Source organism: Mirounga leonina, unplaced genomic scaffold (genome assembly GCF_011800145.1).
Source record: "Mirounga leonina isolate KUSES-001 unplaced genomic scaffold, KU_Mleo_1.0 Mir_98, whole genome shotgun sequence".
Taxonomy (NCBI): Eukaryota; Metazoa; Chordata; class Mammalia; order Carnivora; family Phocidae; genus Mirounga; species Mirounga leonina.
This window is the reverse complement of record NW_023270921.1, coordinates 6,076,073-6,094,951: the sequence shown is the minus strand read 5'-3', so window position 1 is coordinate 6,094,951 and position 18,879 is coordinate 6,076,073. Positions and strand designations below refer to the sequence as shown.

The 18,879-nt window shown below is 54.7% G+C and overlaps 2 protein-coding genes and 1 pseudogene across 12 annotated transcripts in view; 2 read left to right on the top strand and 1 right to left on the bottom strand.

Moving 5' to 3' along the window:
* Positions 1-1,032: 1,032 nt before the first annotated feature.
* Positions 1,033-1,148, top strand: LOC118006712 (annotated as a pseudogene).
* A 1,911-nt stretch (positions 1,149-3,059) lies between these two features.
* Positions 3,060-11,881, top strand: LOC118006695 (HLA class II histocompatibility antigen gamma chain-like). 2 transcript variants are annotated; one of them, XM_034999467.1, is made up of 9 exons: positions 3,060-3,362; positions 7,146-7,318; positions 7,525-7,604; positions 8,165-8,227; positions 8,888-8,983; positions 9,286-9,370; positions 10,347-10,538; positions 10,968-11,030; positions 11,287-11,881. In XM_034999467.1, exons 1-9 carry the CDS (start codon positions 3,286-3,288, stop codon positions 11,295-11,297), a joined length of 840 nt encoding a protein of 279 aa, XP_034855358.1. In that variant the 5' UTR covers positions 3,060-3,285; the 3' UTR covers positions 11,298-11,881. The 2 variants fall into 2 exon arrangements, with proteins under 2 accessions (XP_034855358.1, XP_034855359.1); XM_034999468.1 differs by lacking the exon at positions 10,347-10,538.
* A 1,134-nt stretch (positions 11,882-13,015) lies between these two features.
* LOC118006693 (treacle protein-like) overlaps positions 13,016-18,879 on the bottom strand; it is a 37,412-nt gene continuing 31,548 nt past the window's right edge. For 8 of the 10 annotated variants that reach the window (XM_034999456.1, XM_034999458.1, XM_034999465.1 and 5 more), the window contains 2 exons: positions 18,215-18,395; positions 15,231-16,353 (listed from right to left, as the gene is read on the bottom strand). In XM_034999456.1, the coding sequence (XP_034855347.1) occupies positions 15,485-16,353; positions 18,215-18,395 (1,050 nt within the window). In that variant the 3' untranslated portion in view covers positions 15,231-15,484. Of the gene's footprint in view, positions 13,509-14,199; positions 14,244-14,991; positions 15,090-15,230; positions 16,354-18,214; positions 18,396-18,879 lie in introns of those variants that run through there. The other 2 variants (XM_034999462.1, XM_034999461.1) reach the window with 2 other exon arrangements.

The following is an 18,879-nucleotide window of genomic DNA, read 5'->3' as shown; positions in this document are numbered from 1 at the left end:
TGATGGCTATTTGGGTTGTTTTCACTTTTGGACTACTAGGAATAATGGCGCTATGAATATTGGTGTACAATTTTTTGTGGGGGGGGTATGTTTTCATTTCTCTTGTGTAGAGATCTAGGAGCAGAATTACTGGGTCACATGATAACTGTTTAATTTTTTGAGGAATTATCAAATTGTTTTTCAAAGTAGCTGTACCATTTTATTTTATTTTATTTTATTTTTTAAAGATTTTATTTATTTATTTGACAGAGACAGAGACAGCGAGAGCAGGAACACAAGCAGGGGGAGTGGGAGAGGGAGAAGCAGGCTTCCTGCTGAGCCGGGAGCCCGATGTGGGACTTGATCCCAGGACCCTGGGATCATGACCTGAGCCGAAGGCAGTCGCTTAACCAACTGAGCCACCCAGGCGCCCTCCATTTTATTTTTTTAAAGTAAACTCTGTCCCCAACGTGGTGCTCGAACTCACAACCCTGAGATCAAGAGTCACATGCTCTATGGACTGAGCCAGCCAGGCGCTCCAGCTGCACCATTTTACGTTCCCACCAGCAATAATGACAGTTCCACTTTTTCCACATCTTGACAACACTTGTTATCGTCTGTCTTTTTGTTGGTAGCCGTCAGAGTGGGTGTGAAGTGGCACCTTACGGTGGCTTTGATTTTGCATTTCCCCAATGACTAGTGATGGGGAGCATCTTTTCATGTGCTTATTGACCATTTGCACATCTTTGGAGAAAAATCTACTGAAATCCTTTGCCCAGTTGGAATCAGGTTGTCTTGTGACTATTGAGTTCTAATATCTCTTCATATATTCTGGACATTAGATCCTTATCAGATATATAATATGTAAATATTTTCTCCTATTTTATGGGCTGACTTTTCACTTTCTTAATAGTGACCTTTGAAATACACACACTATTTTTCTTTGTCACTTGTCTTTTAAGAAATGTTTTTCAAAAGTCTTATTTTAAAAATAGCTTTATTGAGATATAATTGACACATAATAAACTTTACGAATTTAAAGGGCACAATTTAAGCTTTGCGCAGTGGCAGTATCGTAGCCAATGAGGTTTATCCGAGGCGTGATTATTGCTAATTGAAAACTTTTCCCTAAAGGGCACAATTTGGCAAGCTTTGACAAATGCATACATCATGAAAATAGCTCTACAATCAAGATAATGCCCCCCACAGTTTCTTTGTATCCCTTTGTCATCCCTCCTTTTTGTCCCTTCTTGTACTGCCCCCCACCCCCATCCTCAGGTAACTACTCATCTCTTCTCTATCACTGTAAATTAGTTTGCATTTCCTAGAATTTTATCTAAATGGAATCATACAGTATATACTCTTTTTTTTTTAAAGATTATTTATTTATTTATTCATGAGAGATAGAGAGAGAGGCAGAGGCAGAGGGAGAAGCAGGCTCCCCGCGGAGCAGGGAGCCCCATGCGGGACTCGATCCCAGGACCCTTAACCGACTGAGGCAGACGCTTAACCGACTGAGCCACCCAGGCATCCCAGTATATACTCTTTTGTTCTGGCTTCTTTCATATAGCGTAATTATTTTGAGATTCATCCAGGTTGGTGTGAGTATCAACAGTTCATTCCTTTATATTGCTGAGTAGTATTCCATTGTATGAATGAACCACAGTTTGTTTATCTAGTCACCTGTTGATGGACATTTGGGTTGTTTCCAGTTTGGGGCTATTAGGAACATTTGTGCTCAAGTTTGTATGGATACATAATTTCATTTGCCTTGATTATCCAGAAAATATCTGGTAAATATTTGAGTAACAGTTTCATTTCTTGAGCATCTCCTATGGTACCAGGCTCTGTGCTAAATGCTTACTTAATCTTACATCGCTGCAAGTTTAGTGTTATTGTCCTTCCTTTCCAAAGAAGAAAACCAATTCAGAAAGGTCAGGGGGCTGGCTCAGGTCATGGGGCTAGGGTCTTTCTGACTTGGGATTTGAACTCGGGTCTGGTGCATCGAAGGCCATGTCTGCTTTTTCCCCTCCCCTCAAAATACATATACTATCTCCCTTGATTCTTGAAATCTAAGACTCATTGAATCTTCAAACCACAAAGTTTTTATTTTTATTTATTTATTTATTTTTAAAGATTTTATTTACTCATTCATGAGAGACAGAGAGAGAGGCAGAGGCAGAGGGAGAAGCAGACTCCCCTTGGAGCAGGGAGCCCGATGCGGGACTCAATCCCAGGACCCTGGGATCACCACCCAAACCAAAGGCAGATGCCCAACTGACTGAGCCACCCAGGTGCCAAGACCACAAAGTTTTTAAATTTAAAACTACTAAAATTACCAAAAAAAAATTAATGTAAATTTTGAAATACGCAGAAGACATAAAGATTAATAAAACAAATATGGTAGGTAAGCTACAAAATAGTAAGAAATAAAACCTTGCCAACATAGTTAAATCTCCCTTGGGTACCCTTTCCAGGCCCTCTGCAGAGACCCCCACTGTCCTGAATTTGAACCACATGGTTTGGACATCAGCATAACACAAGAGCAGTGATTAAAACCATGGATTCCCCACTTCTTGGATGCATGATCCTGCGCGAGCACATGGCCTCTCAAAGCCTCAGTGTCCCTACCTATAAAAGGAAATAATAAAATAAAACAGGCCTCAAAGGGTCACTCTAGAGATTCAATGAAACAAAGCATGTAAAACAATTAGCACGGTGCCTGGCACAAAGGAAGGCTTAGTAAGTGGCAGCAAATGTTAGTACCAGAGCCTTAGAACTGTGGACTCAGGCTCATAAAATGTTCAAGTTAGAAGGGAGCATGGGGAACCCTGAGCGGATCATTCCCCACCCCAGCCCCCACCTTCTACACCCACTTTTCAGTGGGGAAGCAGGGGAGACAAAGGTATTTGCTGTTTCAAAGTGATTTTCCATCTAGGGAGTGAATGTTTGCCTGTTTCTTGCAATATCCAAAGTGCCTTATGATTCCAAAGGTCTGCCCAGAAACAAGTGATGACGGCCCTGAGTAGCCAATTGGAAGTATGCTGGCCTTTCTACCTGCCTGGGGAGCCCCCGCCTCCCCATCCTGTCCTGTTAAAGGCAGCTTTGCCCAAGTGGGGTTATTTCCAGCTTTGTGGTTTTCACTTCCACTTTTACCAGGTGGGCGGAGTGGCCTCCGGTGGACAAATCAGATTCCTCCTCAGCTCCAGCTTCAAGAGGTAAGCCAGGGGCTCAGGGTTCTAGACACCCAGGCGGCGGCAGCAGCAGCAGAAGCAGCAAGTGTGGGGAAGACCAGAGGCCAGAACCATGGAAGACCAGCGCGACCTCATCTCCAACCATGAGCAGCTGCCCATGCTCGGCCAGCGCCCCAGCGCCCCAGAGAGGTATGTGGGAGCTGCAGGAGAGAGCACACAAGTCCTGGACCACACAGACGTGCCTGGGTGCCCTGGGAAGAGCACTAGACAGGGAGCCACGGGAGGGATGGCTTCAGGCCCTGCCTCTGGGTGATTTTGAGCAAGTCTCTGGCCTGCTCTGGGCTTCTGTCTTCCCTCCTTTAAAATGAGGGAGCTCCGGGGGCGCCTGGGTGGCTCAGTTGGTTGAGCGACTGCCTTCAGCTCAGGTCATGATCCTGGAGTCCCGGGATCGAGTCCCACATCGGGCTCTCTGCTCGGCAGGGAGTCTGCTTCTCCCTCTGACCCTCCCCCCTCTCATGTGCTCTCTCTCTCTCTCAAGTAAATAAATAAAATCTTAAAAAAACAAAAACAAAAACAAAAAACCTTTAAAATGAGGGAGCTTCTCCAGGGCAGGGGTCTTAAATTTCTTTGCATGATACACTTCCGTCCTCAAAATCATAAGAGAGCCCTGGATTCTCCCCCTAGACTTTCACATAATACCAGGGGATTCCCAGACCCCCTGAAGCTAGACTGTGAATCCTAGGTTAGAAACCTTGGACTAGATTTGGAAAATGTTATGGATCCTAGATGGAGAAACAGAGTTTCTCAGAGAGGATGGTAGAAACTGCTCATCACAGTGGACTTTCTCTCTAATTACCACGGATAGGTGTATGTGTTTGTATTAGGGAAGTGTGAGTAGATGGACGCATCCGCCATTACAGGAGGGATTGAGAGATGCCGGGAGGAGTCAGGAAAAGGCAAGGGTGGGGGCTCTGGCTAAATTTTTAGAAGGGATTGAAGGTTGATGTGGCATGCCCTGCCTGTGTCCCTCTCCCTTGCAGCAAGGGGCCAGCACAGCCATCCAGGAGGACCCCAGGACCTCTTTCCCAGGCCCAGGATTGTCTCATCCAGGTATTTCCCTGGAAAAAAAAGACAAGAAAAGAAACAGGGTTAGAATGCGGCTACCCCATGGCCCCACTCTTCCCAATCTTCAAAAAGTAATTTGCAAATTGGGGCGATTGGCTGGCTCAGTCAGTAGAGCATGAGACTCTTGATCTCAGGGTTGTGGGTTTGAGCCCCATGTTGGTTGTAGAGATGACTTAAAAAAAAAAGTAATTTGCAAATTATAGGGACTCAGAGCAGTGATGTCAGCTGTTGCCAGGCAGAAAGAGGTTTGGGAGAGACACTCAGAGATGTCATGAGGAACTGCATTCTGCAGAACCAGATACAGACCATCAGAGCATTCCTGTGAAAACCCTAAGGAATCCCAGGGCTAGGAGGGCTGACTCTCCTGTGAGGGCTAGATTCTGGTCCAGGTTCTGCTGCTGTCACATGTGACTTGGACAAATTGCTACTTCTCTCTGGGTCTCAGTAATAATAAAAACAATGAAGACACTAGTCGTGATAATAGTTCCCATTCACTGACTACCTGTCACCAGTCCTCAGCCAGGGTTAGTAATTCCTATGATTAGTTATGTGCTAAACCCAACCCTAACTCTCACAGTAGCCCTATAAGTCCGGTATTTTTATCATCCCCGTTTTTACATAAGAGAAAATTGAGGCTTTGTTAGTTAGCAGCTTACTGAAGTTATCACAGCTAGTGAGTATTGGAGTGAGCTAGTGAGAATTTGAATCCAGGACTAGCCTGACTTTGAAATATGAGCCCACTCTACCATCTGGCCTCCTTCTAGAGGCAGGATTTGCAGAGAGGGCAGGGAGGGCCACGCAGTGAGTCGCAGACCTAGCGCGAGCTCAGTGTACAGAGAGGGTGCCCCCTCCTCAAATCCTTGCCTGACTCTCCTTTTAGTTCAGGGACTGCTTCTAAAACTGGGCCTGGTCCTGTGTGCTCAGTCCATTCCAGCCTTGAGCCTGTTTCTCAGACCCCTTTGTGAACACTTCTGCTTCACAACATTTGTATCATGGTTCCTGCTAGTTCTGGTTGGCTCTTGACTTCAGCCAATTATTATTATTATTTTTCATTCAAGAAGGAGGCCATGGAAAGGAGGAAATGAAGAGAGAGAGGTGGCAAGAGTTGGCAGTCATCCAGAACCAGGGGACCCGCATTCAAGGGGCAGGAGGAGGAAGGAAACCAGATGCTAAAGTTAACTATTAACTCCCTTGAGAATAGTACTCAGTGCTAACTGTGTACCTAGGTGTGGAGCCAAGAGCTTTACCCTCATGATCTTATTTTATAAAGCAACCCTTTGAGTAGCTGTTCCTACTTCAAGTTACTCGGAGGGGTTGACTTACCCCAGCTCCCTGACCTAAGGGGGTGGCAGAGCCAGGATTCCACTCCAGGTCTCATCTCCAATACGACTGTAGATTCTTAGGTCTTATGAGAAACTGAGGTTCAGAGAAGGTATAGTGGAAGGTAGAACTGGGACCTGATTGGGGTTGCAGAGGGGTGAGCATGTAGATAATGAGCTGGAGAGCTTGAACCCAGGCAAGACCCAGGCTTGGGTGGATGTTCACAGAAGCCAGGCCACCCCTGTTCCTGGAGAAGGCCAAGAAGTGGTACTTGTTCTCTCCTCCTGTCTGGTCTCCTCCTTTTCCCCATGTGGGGTTTTTGCTTTCTCCTAACAGAACAACAACCTTTTGACCCGGACCTTGGCCCAGAACATGCAGAGGACTGGCAAGCAGAGAGCCAATGAGAATGAGCTATATGTGTGATGTCATGAGTTACTAGGCAGAAGGGTCTCCTAGAGTTTCCTAAACTGTCCTTGTTTGGTTCCTGGAGTAAGCAGAGTGTAGTCTCATGCTGACAGTTTCTAGTGGGGTTCTGGTAGCCCTACCGCTGGGGTGAGGTGGGAGAAAACAGGCCAGGAACTCTCAGGGTCCTGGGGCAGGATCCTTACCTTCCCTAAGCTGTGACATATTCATGTGCCCCCAAAACCATATCCAAGGCCACCCATTCCAAGAACTACCTGAGGTCTGGCCACCCCTCCCTGTGCAGCCAACTCGTTTAGAGAATGTGAGACATTCTCCCAGTCACACAGGCTCAGGCACCATACTCCTACTGAAATCCCCCCCGGGTGGGTAGTGCCATCTGAAATACTTGCGTGGTCACAGTCAGATCTTGCTTCAAAGAAGAAAACCACCAAATCCTAGAGTTGCTGAGGTGAGAGGCACCCACATGACAGGCCCGGAGAATGGCAGAGACTTGCTCAAAGACACGGAGAGTGTGGGGTGAGGATGTGTCCCCAGAGGGAGTGGTGCCCGACTCTGCTCCAGTCTGACATCATCCACTGCCCCCAGCCTGCTCCTAAAATGTCAAGGCCTCACTTCTCGTTTTCAGGTGGGCCACATGCTCTGCTGTGCAGGGCCCACTTCCTTCCCGTTTCTCTGATTTCACTGCAAGGATTGGGGAGGTAGGGAGGTGAAACCTGTTCCCCTTGAGGGCAGTCCTGATGCTCAGGAGACCCCGCTGGCAGAAAGAACCCGGGGAGACCCTCCATGTCAAGCCCTTGGAGCAGAGGTGGGACGAGGCCCAGGAAGGACAAGGCACTCGTCTCTGGCTCTTCCCCACTCACCCTAGGTCCAGGGGCAGCGCTAGGATTTCTGCTCAGGAGGACTGTAGGAGAAGCAGTGGTTAGAGTTGTGGGGCCGGGGGAACGTCTTTGAGCTGTGTGTCCATAGGCACTTGTATGTGTGTGTGTTCGGGGTAGCTGAGGGGGTGGAGGAGCTGACGGAAACGGGGGGCATCCCCCTGCTCTCAGCCCTTGGGGCAGCCACGTCTGTGGACCCTCCTCTGACCTACCTCCTGCCCCCCAACAGCAAGTGCAGCCGAGGAGCTATGTACACAGGCTTTTCTGTCCTGGTGGCTCTGCTCCTGGCTGGCCAGGCCACCACCGCCTACTTCCTGTACCAGCAGCAGGGCCGGCTGGACAAGCTGACGGTCACCTCCCAGAACCTGCAGCTGGAGAACCTGCGCATGAAGCTCCCCAAGTGTGCGTGCCCCACCTCCATCCCGACCTCCCCCACCCCACCATCCTTCCCTCGAGACCCCATCCCTGCACCCAGCTGGGCCCATTCTCTTCTCCCTCGGGTCTGGGATTCCAGCCCCTCCTCACTGGGTTGATCTTGGTCCCCAGTCCAGATGCTCTCTTCCCTGGGCACTGGGGCCACACTCATACTGTACCTCCTGTTCCCACAGCTCCCAAGCCTTTGAACAAGATGAGGGTTGCCACCCCCATGATGATGCAGGCGCTGCCCATGCCAGGCCTGCTCCAGGGGGTAAGGACAACCCGAGGGTGGTGGAACAGGGAGGTGTCATCTAGCCTGGATGGAGGGCAGGTGCTGAAGGCCAGGGGAGGATGGCTGAGCCAGGAAAAGCCCAGCCGGGGGCGGGGGGGGAGCTGTTGGGGGAGGACAGGGCCTGCCTTAGGAAGAAGAGGGCTCCCAGGGGTGGGGGAGGAAAGAGCCTCTTGGGGCCATCCCTGGGATGTTTACAAAATGCTTCTCGTTTCCCAGAGCATCTCACGGCCCCCTCCCTTCTCAAAGCCCTTGATGTCCTATATGGGTAATGTTTCTGTCCTGAAACAATCTGCTGTCCACAAAGCCCTGGGCAGGAAAGCTTATGCAGATTTGACCACTAAGGACGTTGACGCAGTAAGGGCAAGTGACTGGCTTGAGCTCTCCTACTTGGGCTCCTACTCCGAGGTGGCGGAGATGGGCCTGTTCCTGTTGAGCAGCTGAACTCCGGACTCCTACCCAGACCCGGAGCTGCTGGCTCTGTTGCAGGGCCCCTCCTCTGTGGGTTGGTACCGGTAACCCCCATTTCTTTCCTTCCACAGCCCATGCAGAACGCCACCAAGTACGGCAACATGACACAGGACTACGTGATGCACATGCTTCTGGTGAGTTGGGACCCCATGGGTGGCCCTGCCTGCCCACCCATGGTTCCCGCGACACCGCATTCCAAGGCCTGCACGATTCTGGCCTCACCAGATTAGCGAAAGAATGCCAATGTGGCCCTTAGCTGTCATATGTCGTCTAGCCCTGCCGTCCGCTTGAGTGTTTGAGATGGAGAACCTGAGGCCCAAAGCCCGGAAGTGGCTTGCTCAAGATGCCCATTTTCCCTTCCCGAGTTTCTGTGCAAGGCTCTGGGCTCACACTGGGAAGCAGTCAGACTCTGCTTCCAACCCCACAGGGGTCCCAGGCTGATGTGGGAGTTAGACAAGTGACCAGGTGATAAGGGACACGCAGAGGAAAGCAGCAGAGGACCCAGCGGGGGGGTGGGGGGTGGTGCAGGGGTGTTGATGAGGGGCGATCTGGAGGATGAGTAGGAGTCTGCAAGGAATAGAAGACTGGAGGTTATGGATAGAACCAGGCCTGGAACCTGGGTCTCTGAACTCTCAGCCCTAGGATCACATAGCCGTGCAACTGCAAGGCCCTTGCTGCCTCCCCACTCCTTGGCCCCATTATGGCAGAGGTGCAGGGGAACGCAGCTTGCACATTTCACCTTGCCTGCCAGAGAGCTCTTTTTACACCTTCCTTCCTGCCTTGCTACCCCACAGGAGACTGACCCCCTGAAGGTGTACCCGAAGCTCAAGGGGAACTTCCCAGAGAACCTGAAACACCTTAAGACCACCATGGGGCCGCTGGACTGGAAGGTCAGTGGCTTGCCCTGTGCTGCCCCCTCTCATCCCCAACGCCTGGGACCGGCTGGCTCGGGGAAGCTATCCCCAGGGAGCTGGGGGGTGGTGCACCAGCGCCTACAGAGCCACAGACATGAAGGCTCCGAGCTGAGGAACCACCTCGACCAAACCCTATGGGTCTCTAAGAGGGAACTTGGCTGCAGCTGGACTCTGGGGTGTTGGGTCCCTCTTGGACCCTCCATGTCTGTTCCCAGGGGCAAAGTCAGGCAGGGCTGGAGGGGGCTGTGGGGCCTGACCCCTTGCCTCTATCCCATTAGGTCTTCGAGAGCTGGATCTATCAGTGGCTCCTGTTTGAAATGAGCAAGAACTCCCTGGAGAATAAGCCCGAGGTTCCACTAAGAGGTATGGGGAGCAGGAGCCTTGGGATGCCAGGGCTTCTGGAAGCTCCCTCAGGGCTCTCTGGGAGCCGCAGTGGGACTCCCCCAGTCTTTCTCTCACTCCTGTCGCTCCCACCTGTTCCTTCTGGGCTTGGCTGCTCCCCCTCAGCACTCCCTTTAGAGGCTGACCTCCCTCGTGGAGGCTGGCACTGCACACGTGGGACCTGGAGATAAGGACCCGACACATCCCAGGTGTCATCAGTGACCACTCAACCCCACGCAGGTTCTAGTGAGGGGGCTGGGCAGGGCTCATGACCCCACCTGCCGAGGGGCCTCCCCGAGCTCACACAGCCAGTACACGCCAGATGAGAGGACCTTGGGGTTTTTCCGTCTTGGGGACAACGTATGATAGGATTTTCAGCCCTAAAGCCTCAAAGAGGGCCATGTCTTCCTCCTGGCACTAATTTGCCACACAACTTTGGGAAGTGTCTTCCCTCTAGGCTTCAGTTTGGGGAGTGGAAGATCAGGGGCCCAGCCCGTCCCACCAGAGGCCTCCAATTTTCCCAACATGGATTCATAGAAGGCACCTTCGATGCCATGGTGACCAACTGTCAGCTGATGTTTGAATCCCTCTACCACATCCTCAAAGTCCCATTTGTACCTGGATAACTCCAGTAACAGAGGCTCAGACTTACCAGGATGCCCATTGCTTTTCCCTAGAAATAAGAATCACAGGTGCAATTCCAAACTTTAATAGGCATTGAGTGTCCGAAGAAACCGAGTTCTGGGATAAGTCAGCCTCGTGGCTATTCACTTCCACTTCGATCTCACACCTTGTTGGTCCAGGCCTTAGTTTCCCCACCTGTGCCGGGGTAGAGCGAGCACAGCCCGGTGGGCAGAAGGCATTAGGCCCACGGCGGCGGCATGCGGACGTCTGGTTCTGCTGCGGTGCCGGCCCAGGGCTTGCTCGCTCACTGTCTCCACCGTGCCTGTCGCTTCAGTACCGACCAAGTGCCAGGAGGAGGTCAGCCGCATCCCCGCCGTCCACCCTGGCACGTTCAGGCCCCAGTGTGATGAGAACGGCCACTATAAGCCGCTCCAGTGCTATGGGAGCACCGGCTATTGCTGGTGCGTCTTCCCCAACGGCACCGAGGTCCCCCACACCAGGAGCCGCGGGCACCGTCACTGCAGTGGTAAGCAGTGCCTACTGGGCCAGGGAGCGTCAAAGCGGCAGCAGGACCCAGAAGGCCCTGGCACACGGGGGGCAGCCCCTCAGCAGCCCCTTCGTCCACCTACGCATGCAGTCGTCTGTCCGCCGGTCCTCTCTCTCCTTACGTCCACTCATCTGCTCACTCATCTGTCCTTCCCTCCTCCATCTGCGACGCTCACGCCGCTAGGCACCGCCCACGGTGCATCCAGGAGCCCTACAGGCCCACCCATCTCGTGTCATGGCTCCCTCCCTTGGCCTGCCCCGAGCACACCTTAGTGCTGCCATCCAGCCAGTCCTGCCTCCACCAGGCACGAGGCCGGGGCCAGGCTGGGACGAACGACCCCAGCCTCTTGCCAATGGGTGTGGGAGGCTGGACTGCCCAGTGACACATGGCCTTGCTATTCCCTTGCAGAGCCACTGGACATGGAAGACCTGTCATCCGGGCTGGGCGTGACCAAGCAGGACCTGGGCCACGGTAAGGGCCCCTGTAGGGGTCATCTGGGCCCCAGCAGCTTATCCCCTGAGGGGCCAAATCCCTCTCAGGCCCTCCGGTACAGCATGACCCCGGGCCATTCTCCAACCTCCCCGAGACACTCATTTCACAACCGAGGACCGCTACTAGGGGCTGTGGGGGTGGAGAGTCCTCAACTGCCCTGAGATCCCAGGGTGCTGGGAAGGGGCAGGGCCAACAGGTGACCCCCACCCTAACCGGCTGCTTCTCTTCTCTGTAGCGGGCGTATGAGACAAGCAGACGCAGATGCCGGCACGCAGCCTGCCCCGCATGGCCTCTGCCTCCTTGCTCCCCTCCACCCTCAGCCCTAGCCCCCCTCCTTCCCTTACACACAGTCTCCCACTGTCTCCCACTCTGCGCCTCCTTCCACAACACCCTGGCACCTGGCTCTCCATCAGCCTTAGACACAAGTCACGTCAGAGAACACAGATGTAACGATGCAGGAGGGTCCTGCTGCCTGACCCCTCATCCATCAGCAGGAACGCATGGCCCAAGGAGGTAGACCAGGAGCTAGGCTGACCCCCATTTCAGCCTCCAACATGGAGCCCCAAGATCCAGGCCCACAGACAAGATGGAAGGTGCAGGGAGAGGGGACAGTGCTCCCCAACACCCAACATGTTAGCTGTTCCTGCCCTTTTGGCCTTGCCTTTCTAGCCTACCTAGCTGCGGGGAGGAGCCACGCTTCCCCTCCCCAGCAGCACTCCCCCAGAAGAACCAGCCTCTCCACAACCCCCTCCCCCTTCCCTCCATGCGGCCAAGCTTGTCACTGGCCCTCAGGGCCGCAGCTCTGTGAAAATAAAAGGTAGTAAGTAGAACGCTTCTGGCTCCTGACTGTTGTTGGGATCTGGCTCGGGGACCCCAAGGAGGTACCTGAGACCTTGAATCCAGTGGCGTGGGTGGGAGGGCACAGCCCAGCGAGCCCAGCCCCAGATGCCCGTGGGGCCCGGCCGGGCTGCGGGAGTGCACTCGTGGGACGCAGGCATGCCAGCTTGCCGTGGGGACACACAGGCGTACTCTACTTCCAGAAAGAAATAGGCTCTTGCCCAGAATCGTTTAAGTACAAGTTCGTCCCGTCCTCATTTCTCTACTAAGAACAGCGTGAGTGTGAGGACGGACAGCAGTGGTGTAGGCCCCGGTGTCGGGACTGCCAGGAAGGGGGCAGCTGTGGGGAGCCAGGGGCTCACGCCCTATGTAGACCCGTTCGAGACCAACACGCTTAGCAGGAGAGAGAAGCTAATACGGGGCAGGGCCCCGAGTGAAGGGTGCAGCGGATGCCAACCCGGGTCTCCGAGACCTCCAGCCCAGCGCTCTCCTTTTCCACATGGCCTCTTACTCTCGCTGGCAGGAGGCTCAGGGCCCTGGAGAGAAAGCTCGGCGTCCTCTGGGGCTCCACGCAGCTCCGGGCAATGGCATGGCTGCCCTCGCCGCTTGCTGTAGATACGGCACCCAGACAGATCTCTGGAGTTCATATATTTCTTGTCTTCATCATCCTAGAACCTTCGTTATCTGGACACGAAGGCAACTCAATCCTAACTGGTTTCCCTGCTCCTACTCTGCCCGCGGTTACCTATTCTCTACCAGGCACATCAAGAGGGCCTGACTCCAGCTCACACCCCACCTTCAAAAGCTGGCTTGGAAAGTCATCCCCCACCTGCCCTCTTCCACTTTCTGCCTCTGGATGTTTGCCTGGCCCTAACCAACCAGCTGTGACGATGCACGAGGTCCCCCTTAGCGGAGATGCCACTTCCTCCGGGAAGCCTTCCCCACGCTGACTCAGCACCTGGGGCATTTCGCAGAGTCTTGTTCTCTGGCAACCTGTCCGTTCCACTCACCACAGCGTCCCAGAGCTTGATATGTAGCCAAGAACAAATCCTGAGCAGGATTTGGTCACCTCCAAGCATCAGCCAGGCTGTCCCTTCCAAGAATAAGTCAATTGCAAAACATTTGTCCCCGATGCGCTGGGAACTTGAACCTTTCCTTCAAGCCTTTTATTTTCTGAGTTGATACAAAAAACCACAAACAAAACAGGGAAAAACTGACAGAGAACAAAGCCTCAGCATCAGCCAGAGACCAGAGACGTGGAAGGAGCTGCAGGCTGGGCCTTGCTAGGTCTGCAGGGCCAAGAGATGGAAAGTCCCGAGGCCCCTGGGCCTGCTGGGTTTGAAGGGGGAGGGGCAGGTCACTTAAAAAAATATATATATACTGTACACATCTATCTGAAGCATTCTGTGTCAGGACAGAAGTCAGACGCGGAGTCGGTGAGTGCAAGTCACTTCTCCTCCTCCTCGGACCAGCCTGTGCAGGGCTCACTAGCTCGGCCAGCACGGGCTCTGCGGCGGGCTGGCTTCTTCTGGGGAGGGAGGGAAGTTAAAGATTGAATCCCAACCCATGGTGGCCAGAGGGCAGAGGCATGGGGCTGGTCACCACTTGGCTAGGAAATCCCTGGGTGAAGGAAACATATCCAGATATAAGATGTCCCGACCTTTTTCTCCAAAGAGAAGAAAATAAAATCAAAACCCGGTGTCTCTGATGCAGGGGAGGAGCTTTAACCACAGCGGGTGCTTCAGTGCGGACCGTGTCCCAGAATGGGACTGAGCGCTTTAGTGCTCCACACTTCACTTAATCCTCAACGCCAGCCAGGTAGGCTGTGTCCACCCCCCCCCATTTCCAGGGGGCTGGTGGCTGCTGGGGTCCCATCAGCCGCTTCACCACCACCCGGAAAGCACAGCTCCGTCAGAGTGGCTTATCCTGAGGAAACATCATCTTCCCCATGAGGAATGCCCTCAAATGACAAGATCACAAGGAAGAGGAAGTGGACAGTGGCGGGAAGAGACCAAGCCGTACTTGACCTCGAGCCTCATCCTCCTCTACAAAGAGGCACTATCCCAGTGCCCGCACCCAGGGAGTGCTGTGTTGGTCCCGGCCATCATTATTCTAGATCCTTCTGATTCTGCAGCTCTGATTTCTGGCATCGCCTCACTGGCCCCACTGACCTTGAGGGACAGAACCACTTTCTCCAGCCCCCACTCCTTCCCCCTGCTTGGCCCCTGCGACCAGGCCAGATGCTAGAGTTACCCTCCTACCCTCACCAGGGAGGGGAGGTCAGCAGGGATCCCCCGGCCAGGAAGCATACCTGTCGCCGTGTGCCCCTCAGACAGTCTGCTCTGCTGTCTTCTTCTGTGAGGAGAGAAGGAGGAGAAGCTCCTGTACCTGAAGCAGCCCCGCCCCCCCCGCCCCCCCCCCCCGCCCCCGAGCGGACGTGATAACCGGTTCTCTCCTGAGGACTTGCAGCTCCCCCTCCCGGAACAGATATTGGGTATACAGGGATCCCCAAGGGCAGGGCTGGGGCCCTATTTGCCCAGGAAGGAGCCCGGGACACTGAAGCCAGCAGATGCTCAGCTGAACACAGCTGAGGCCCCGCTGGCCATGGTGAGAACTGCACCGTGTAAGGTGCAGAGGCCCCCCTACTCCGGTGATCAGCCTCTGGAACCCATAAAGCAGAGGGGTGTGTTTCTGTGATGGGGATACCCTGCCAGCTGGGGTACATACATCCCAGGGAATGTACCCTCTCACCTCAGTCTTCCTGGCTAGCCTCCCTGCCCCCCACCTCAGGGCTCTCCTTCCTTCACCCATCCCAAGAACATCCTTCACCTCACAGACAAAGACGGGGCCACTCCCACGGCTTCACACACACAGGCCATGTCCCTCCCTCAGGGTGGCCCGTGCCTTCCACCCATCTTCGCCAGCTTGTCACAATTCATGAGGCCCCAACCTCTGGACCCTGAGAATGGATCGGGGGCAGGGAGCAGGTCTGGCCTGCCCCACCCGCACTCTGACACACACAGGATGGGGCTGATCACATTCACCCTGGGGACTGGGTTTGGGTCCTTTTTCTGGCTGGAGACCCCTCAGGAACTCACGCTACCTTTTTCTTCTTTTTTTTCTGGAATAGTGAATCAGGGTCTTTGGTTGAGGCCTTTTTTACTTTCTTCTTCTTTTCCTTTTTTTCCTTGTCTTTTTTTTCTAAGGAAAGAAAGTAAAGCCTCTACATAACAGAAGCATGGTGGGGGCGGGGGGGTCAATGTCAAGAGATAGGGCTGGTCTCAAGGGATCCTAGAACCACTCCTCCCAATGCCAGGTCCCTAGTTCTCCCCACACTCCGGGGACCCATCAAAACACAGGCCCAGGCCTCTGTGACCACCTGCCCTGGCCCAAGAGCCCATCCACGGACCATCTGGACTACTATTTCTAACTCACTTTTTAAAACTTCCACACATTTTAAAAAGTGACATTCTACCTGTAAACGGAAACATCACCTAAGGGACAGACAGGGCTGGACGAAAGGAGGTTCTGCGGCACGCAGAGTCTATCGCAGAGCTTGGGAAGGGCCAGCCGCCATGAGCTCTGAGGGGAAGCTTCTATCTAGGTGCCTGGGCTGCAGAAGCAGGACGCTGAAGCGCGCGTGACAACTGGCCGCCCGCCGGGAGCGAGCACCGCTGGCCCGTGAGTAGGCCGCACCCTGCACCCCGCAGCTGCATCTCCCCGGCTCCCTGGCAGGTCAGCCCAGAGCTCCGGGACCCAGCTCCGGCTCTGCCACCCCCACCCCGGCCCCAGACCAACCAGTTCGCAGCCTGTCCCTTCTGTGCCCGCCGGCGGCCCGCCCCCACGGCATGCTGACTGGAGGCTCTCCGCATGGGCCCCAAAGCCTGTTCCAGGCTGCAGCCGGCCAGCCACTTACTCTTGTCGGATTTCTTCTTCTCCTTCTTGCTCTTTGGGTTGCCTTGGTCTCCACCCTCAACCTTCAGTGTCCCTGGCTCCCCTTCTGGCTTCTCCTTGGCCCCCTGGGAGCCAGGAGACGCTTTCTCCTTCTTCTCCTTGAGGTCACCACTCACTCCGTCTCTCTTGGCTTTCCCCTTGGGAGTCCTGAGGGCCTTTTCTGGCGAGCCGGCACCCTCCCCACCTCCCCCAGCCACCAGCTGCTGCTTCTTCTTGCTCTTGGGGGCTCTGGCGGCCGTCTGGTCCCCCGACAGCTTCCGCTTGCGGCCCACCCGGCCCTTCCTGCTGCTCTCCTTGGCAGCATCCGCGGCCTTCTTCCGCTCCTGCTCCAGCAGCTCCGTCAGGACCTTCACCACCGAGGCCTGGACTCCGGCCTCGTTCAGGGGCCAGGGCTCGCTCAGGAGGCGCCGGCTGAGGTCGCTCTGCAATGCCAGTATGGAGGCCTGGGGACTCTCGGCCTCCTTCCTGGGCTTCCGGGGCTTCTGAGGCGTGGGATTAGCCTCCCTTCTGCCTGTGGAGAGAGAACACGGGGTCACGGATCGGGAGAGTTAGGAAACAGGCTCACCCTGCACGTGCAGGGTGCGGCCCACTCACGTATAAGCCAAGGGGGCGTCTAGGGACACAGCTGACCTCCTCGGACAAGGTACAGACAGGGAAAGGGCGGCCCAGCGGTCACTCTGCCCCACTGCCTGGCTCACACCTTTCCAGCAGTTTCTAACTTAGCTCTTTCGTCTCCTTGCACTCCAGTCAGGTTGGAGATGGAAAAGGACTCCAGAATCTTAAGGATGGGGAGTGAACTCTACCAACAAAATGAAAGGTCAGACAGGAGGGAGACGGTATTGTCCAGTCAGAGGTCCAGAGCTGGGAGGCAAGGGACTTGGATTCCAGGTTTGACTACCACCAGCATGCTGTGGGACTGTGCTCCTCCCTTGGCCTCAGTCTCCCCATTGGTAAAATAAGGGCTCAGATGAACGGTGAGGCCTCTATTCTAAGTCACGGACTCATGATAAGAGCTGGTCAGGGGACAAGGCAGCCTAGCGGGTGACGGGCCTGGTGTATACGCACATGGTGGCTGACGAAGCAGGTTTGCTGCCTGCCAGAGTGACTTCTGGTGCAGCCTTTGTTTAGAATTTTCCACGCCTCTGCTCTCCTTTGATAATTGTGTGCTCACTACACGTGTGAAAAAACCCATCCACAGCCCCCTCTAAAATGTCTCCCCGTCGCCCCCGCCCCTCACAAAGAACACTGGGGCAGACAGTGAGCAACGACCCTTCTGCTGACCCAGCAGCGGTGAGCTGCAGCTAAAGCCAAGGCTGGGGTATCGGGGGGCGGGGGCGGGGGGGGGCAACATTAGCAGTATCCCGCTGCTGCCCCTGACTTCCCGGGTGACTCGGCAGGTTTGCACTCATTCTGGGCCTCACACACACAACCGTGCCTACACGCTGGCTCTGAGAGGCGCCCTGTGGCCCGACCCAGCTCCCCGTCATGGGGCTGGGGCCTGTTGCCCGCAGCATGCGGTGGGCCCAGGGTGGGAGCTCAGGGGAGGCGCAGACGGCAGGCTGAGCAGGGGTCGTGGGGGGCGGCGTCCCAGGACAGACGGAGGCCCAATTCAGTTGTTTGGTGCTTCTTGGCAACGGCAGGGGTTGGCTGGAGGGGGAAGCTGAGGAGGTTTGCGCTGGCAACCTCCTTCCCTGCAGCCCACGTCTCTGCTTCCTGTCTACAAACACCCTAGAACACCACAGCTGGGGAATGCCTAGAGCTGTCCCAGGCGTGCCCATCAGAGCTATCTGTCCCTCAGCACAGGCAATGCCCCAGGCTGGGTGACCTCGGCAACTCCGGTCTGCCCTCCAAACACCGCGTGACAACTGTCTGTGTGTGCCACGCCCTGACACTCACTGGATGGATCTACTCTGCCCTCTGTGGTTAAGACCCAGAGGCCCAGTGTGGCTAGGGTCCTGTCTGAGGCTTTACAAGTCAGCCCATCACCTGGGGTCTCTGCCACGTGCTAGAGACTTCTCCAAAAATGGCTCCTGCCTTCCATCTGAGCTGCCTCAGTTCCCACACCCCACACCATGTGTCCATTTGTTAGGAAGCAGAGGCAACGGGGACAGTTAGAGAAAGCCAAGGCCGCTTGAAGGCACGGATCACCCGACCAGATGCACCAGCATCCCACAGAGCTGGAAAACCCAACTTCCAGGCTGTCCCAGGTCGTAAGAGCCAGACACCCAGATGTGGGGCACCAGGCCTTGCTTGGAGAGGCCCTTGTGACAGACAGGACCATACTGGTAGGACTGTTCGTGAGGGAGGCAAAGAAAGGGCCCACTGCCTTGTCCCTCCGTGTCCCCGTGTCTCTCCTGTGGCCCTTGACTCACTTGTTTTAGGGGATACGGTGCCTGCTACATGTTGGGGCTCCACTTCCTGCTTGCCGTCTGGGGCATCTTTGGTGGCAGAAGTAGAGGACGCCGAGGGGTTGAGGTCTGGCCCAGCAGTGGCCTTTGAAGCCTGGGAATTGGCCAGAGTCGGCCCAGGGGTCACATAACCTGAGAGGAGAGACTGAAGAAACCCAGTGTGAACGTGGCTGGAACCCTGCTCCACCCGTGAGTGCAGGGCCTACTCTGAGGAAGCCGTCCCAGGAGCCCCTAAGGTCGGGCCAGCCCTCTCGGACCTGGCGTGGGGCACATGAGCCCTTCATACGGACCTCCTGCAGTTTTAATTAATACAGATTTCCCTCAGCCACATTTAAAAAGACAATCTCTCACTACTAATGCGAATGGAAAATCACTAGCACTTGCCGTGTACAGAAGATAACCTTAGAAAAATCCCATCTGTTCCAAAATGTCTTTTTTTTCTGGGACTCATCTAAAATCAAGGCAAGCCTTTCCTATAGGCTCTAGGAGTCCACTACTCATGGCTCTATGCTGAAACAGAGCCTCAGGGGGAGAGACGGGGCCCTGCCATGGTGGATGGCCTCAGCCTAACACTGCAGCACGTGGCCTCTAGCGCCCGCCCGAAGGCCCCCAAGGGGCCAGTCCCCTCC

Excerpts from the sequence above, each read along its gene's own strand:
- LOC118006695 (XM_034999467.1), top strand. The coding sequence starts at position 3,286 with ATGGAAGACCAGCGCGACCTCATCTCCAACCATGAGCAGCTGCCCATG. Across the intron at positions 8,984-9,285 it reads TGGGGCCGCTGGACTGGAAG|GTCTTCGAGAGCTGGATCTA; the intron begins GTCAGTGGCTTG and ends CTATCCCATTAG. Across the intron at positions 10,539-10,967 it reads CGGGCACCGTCACTGCAGTG|AGCCACTGGACATGGAAGAC; the intron begins GTAAGCAGTGCC and ends ATTCCCTTGCAG.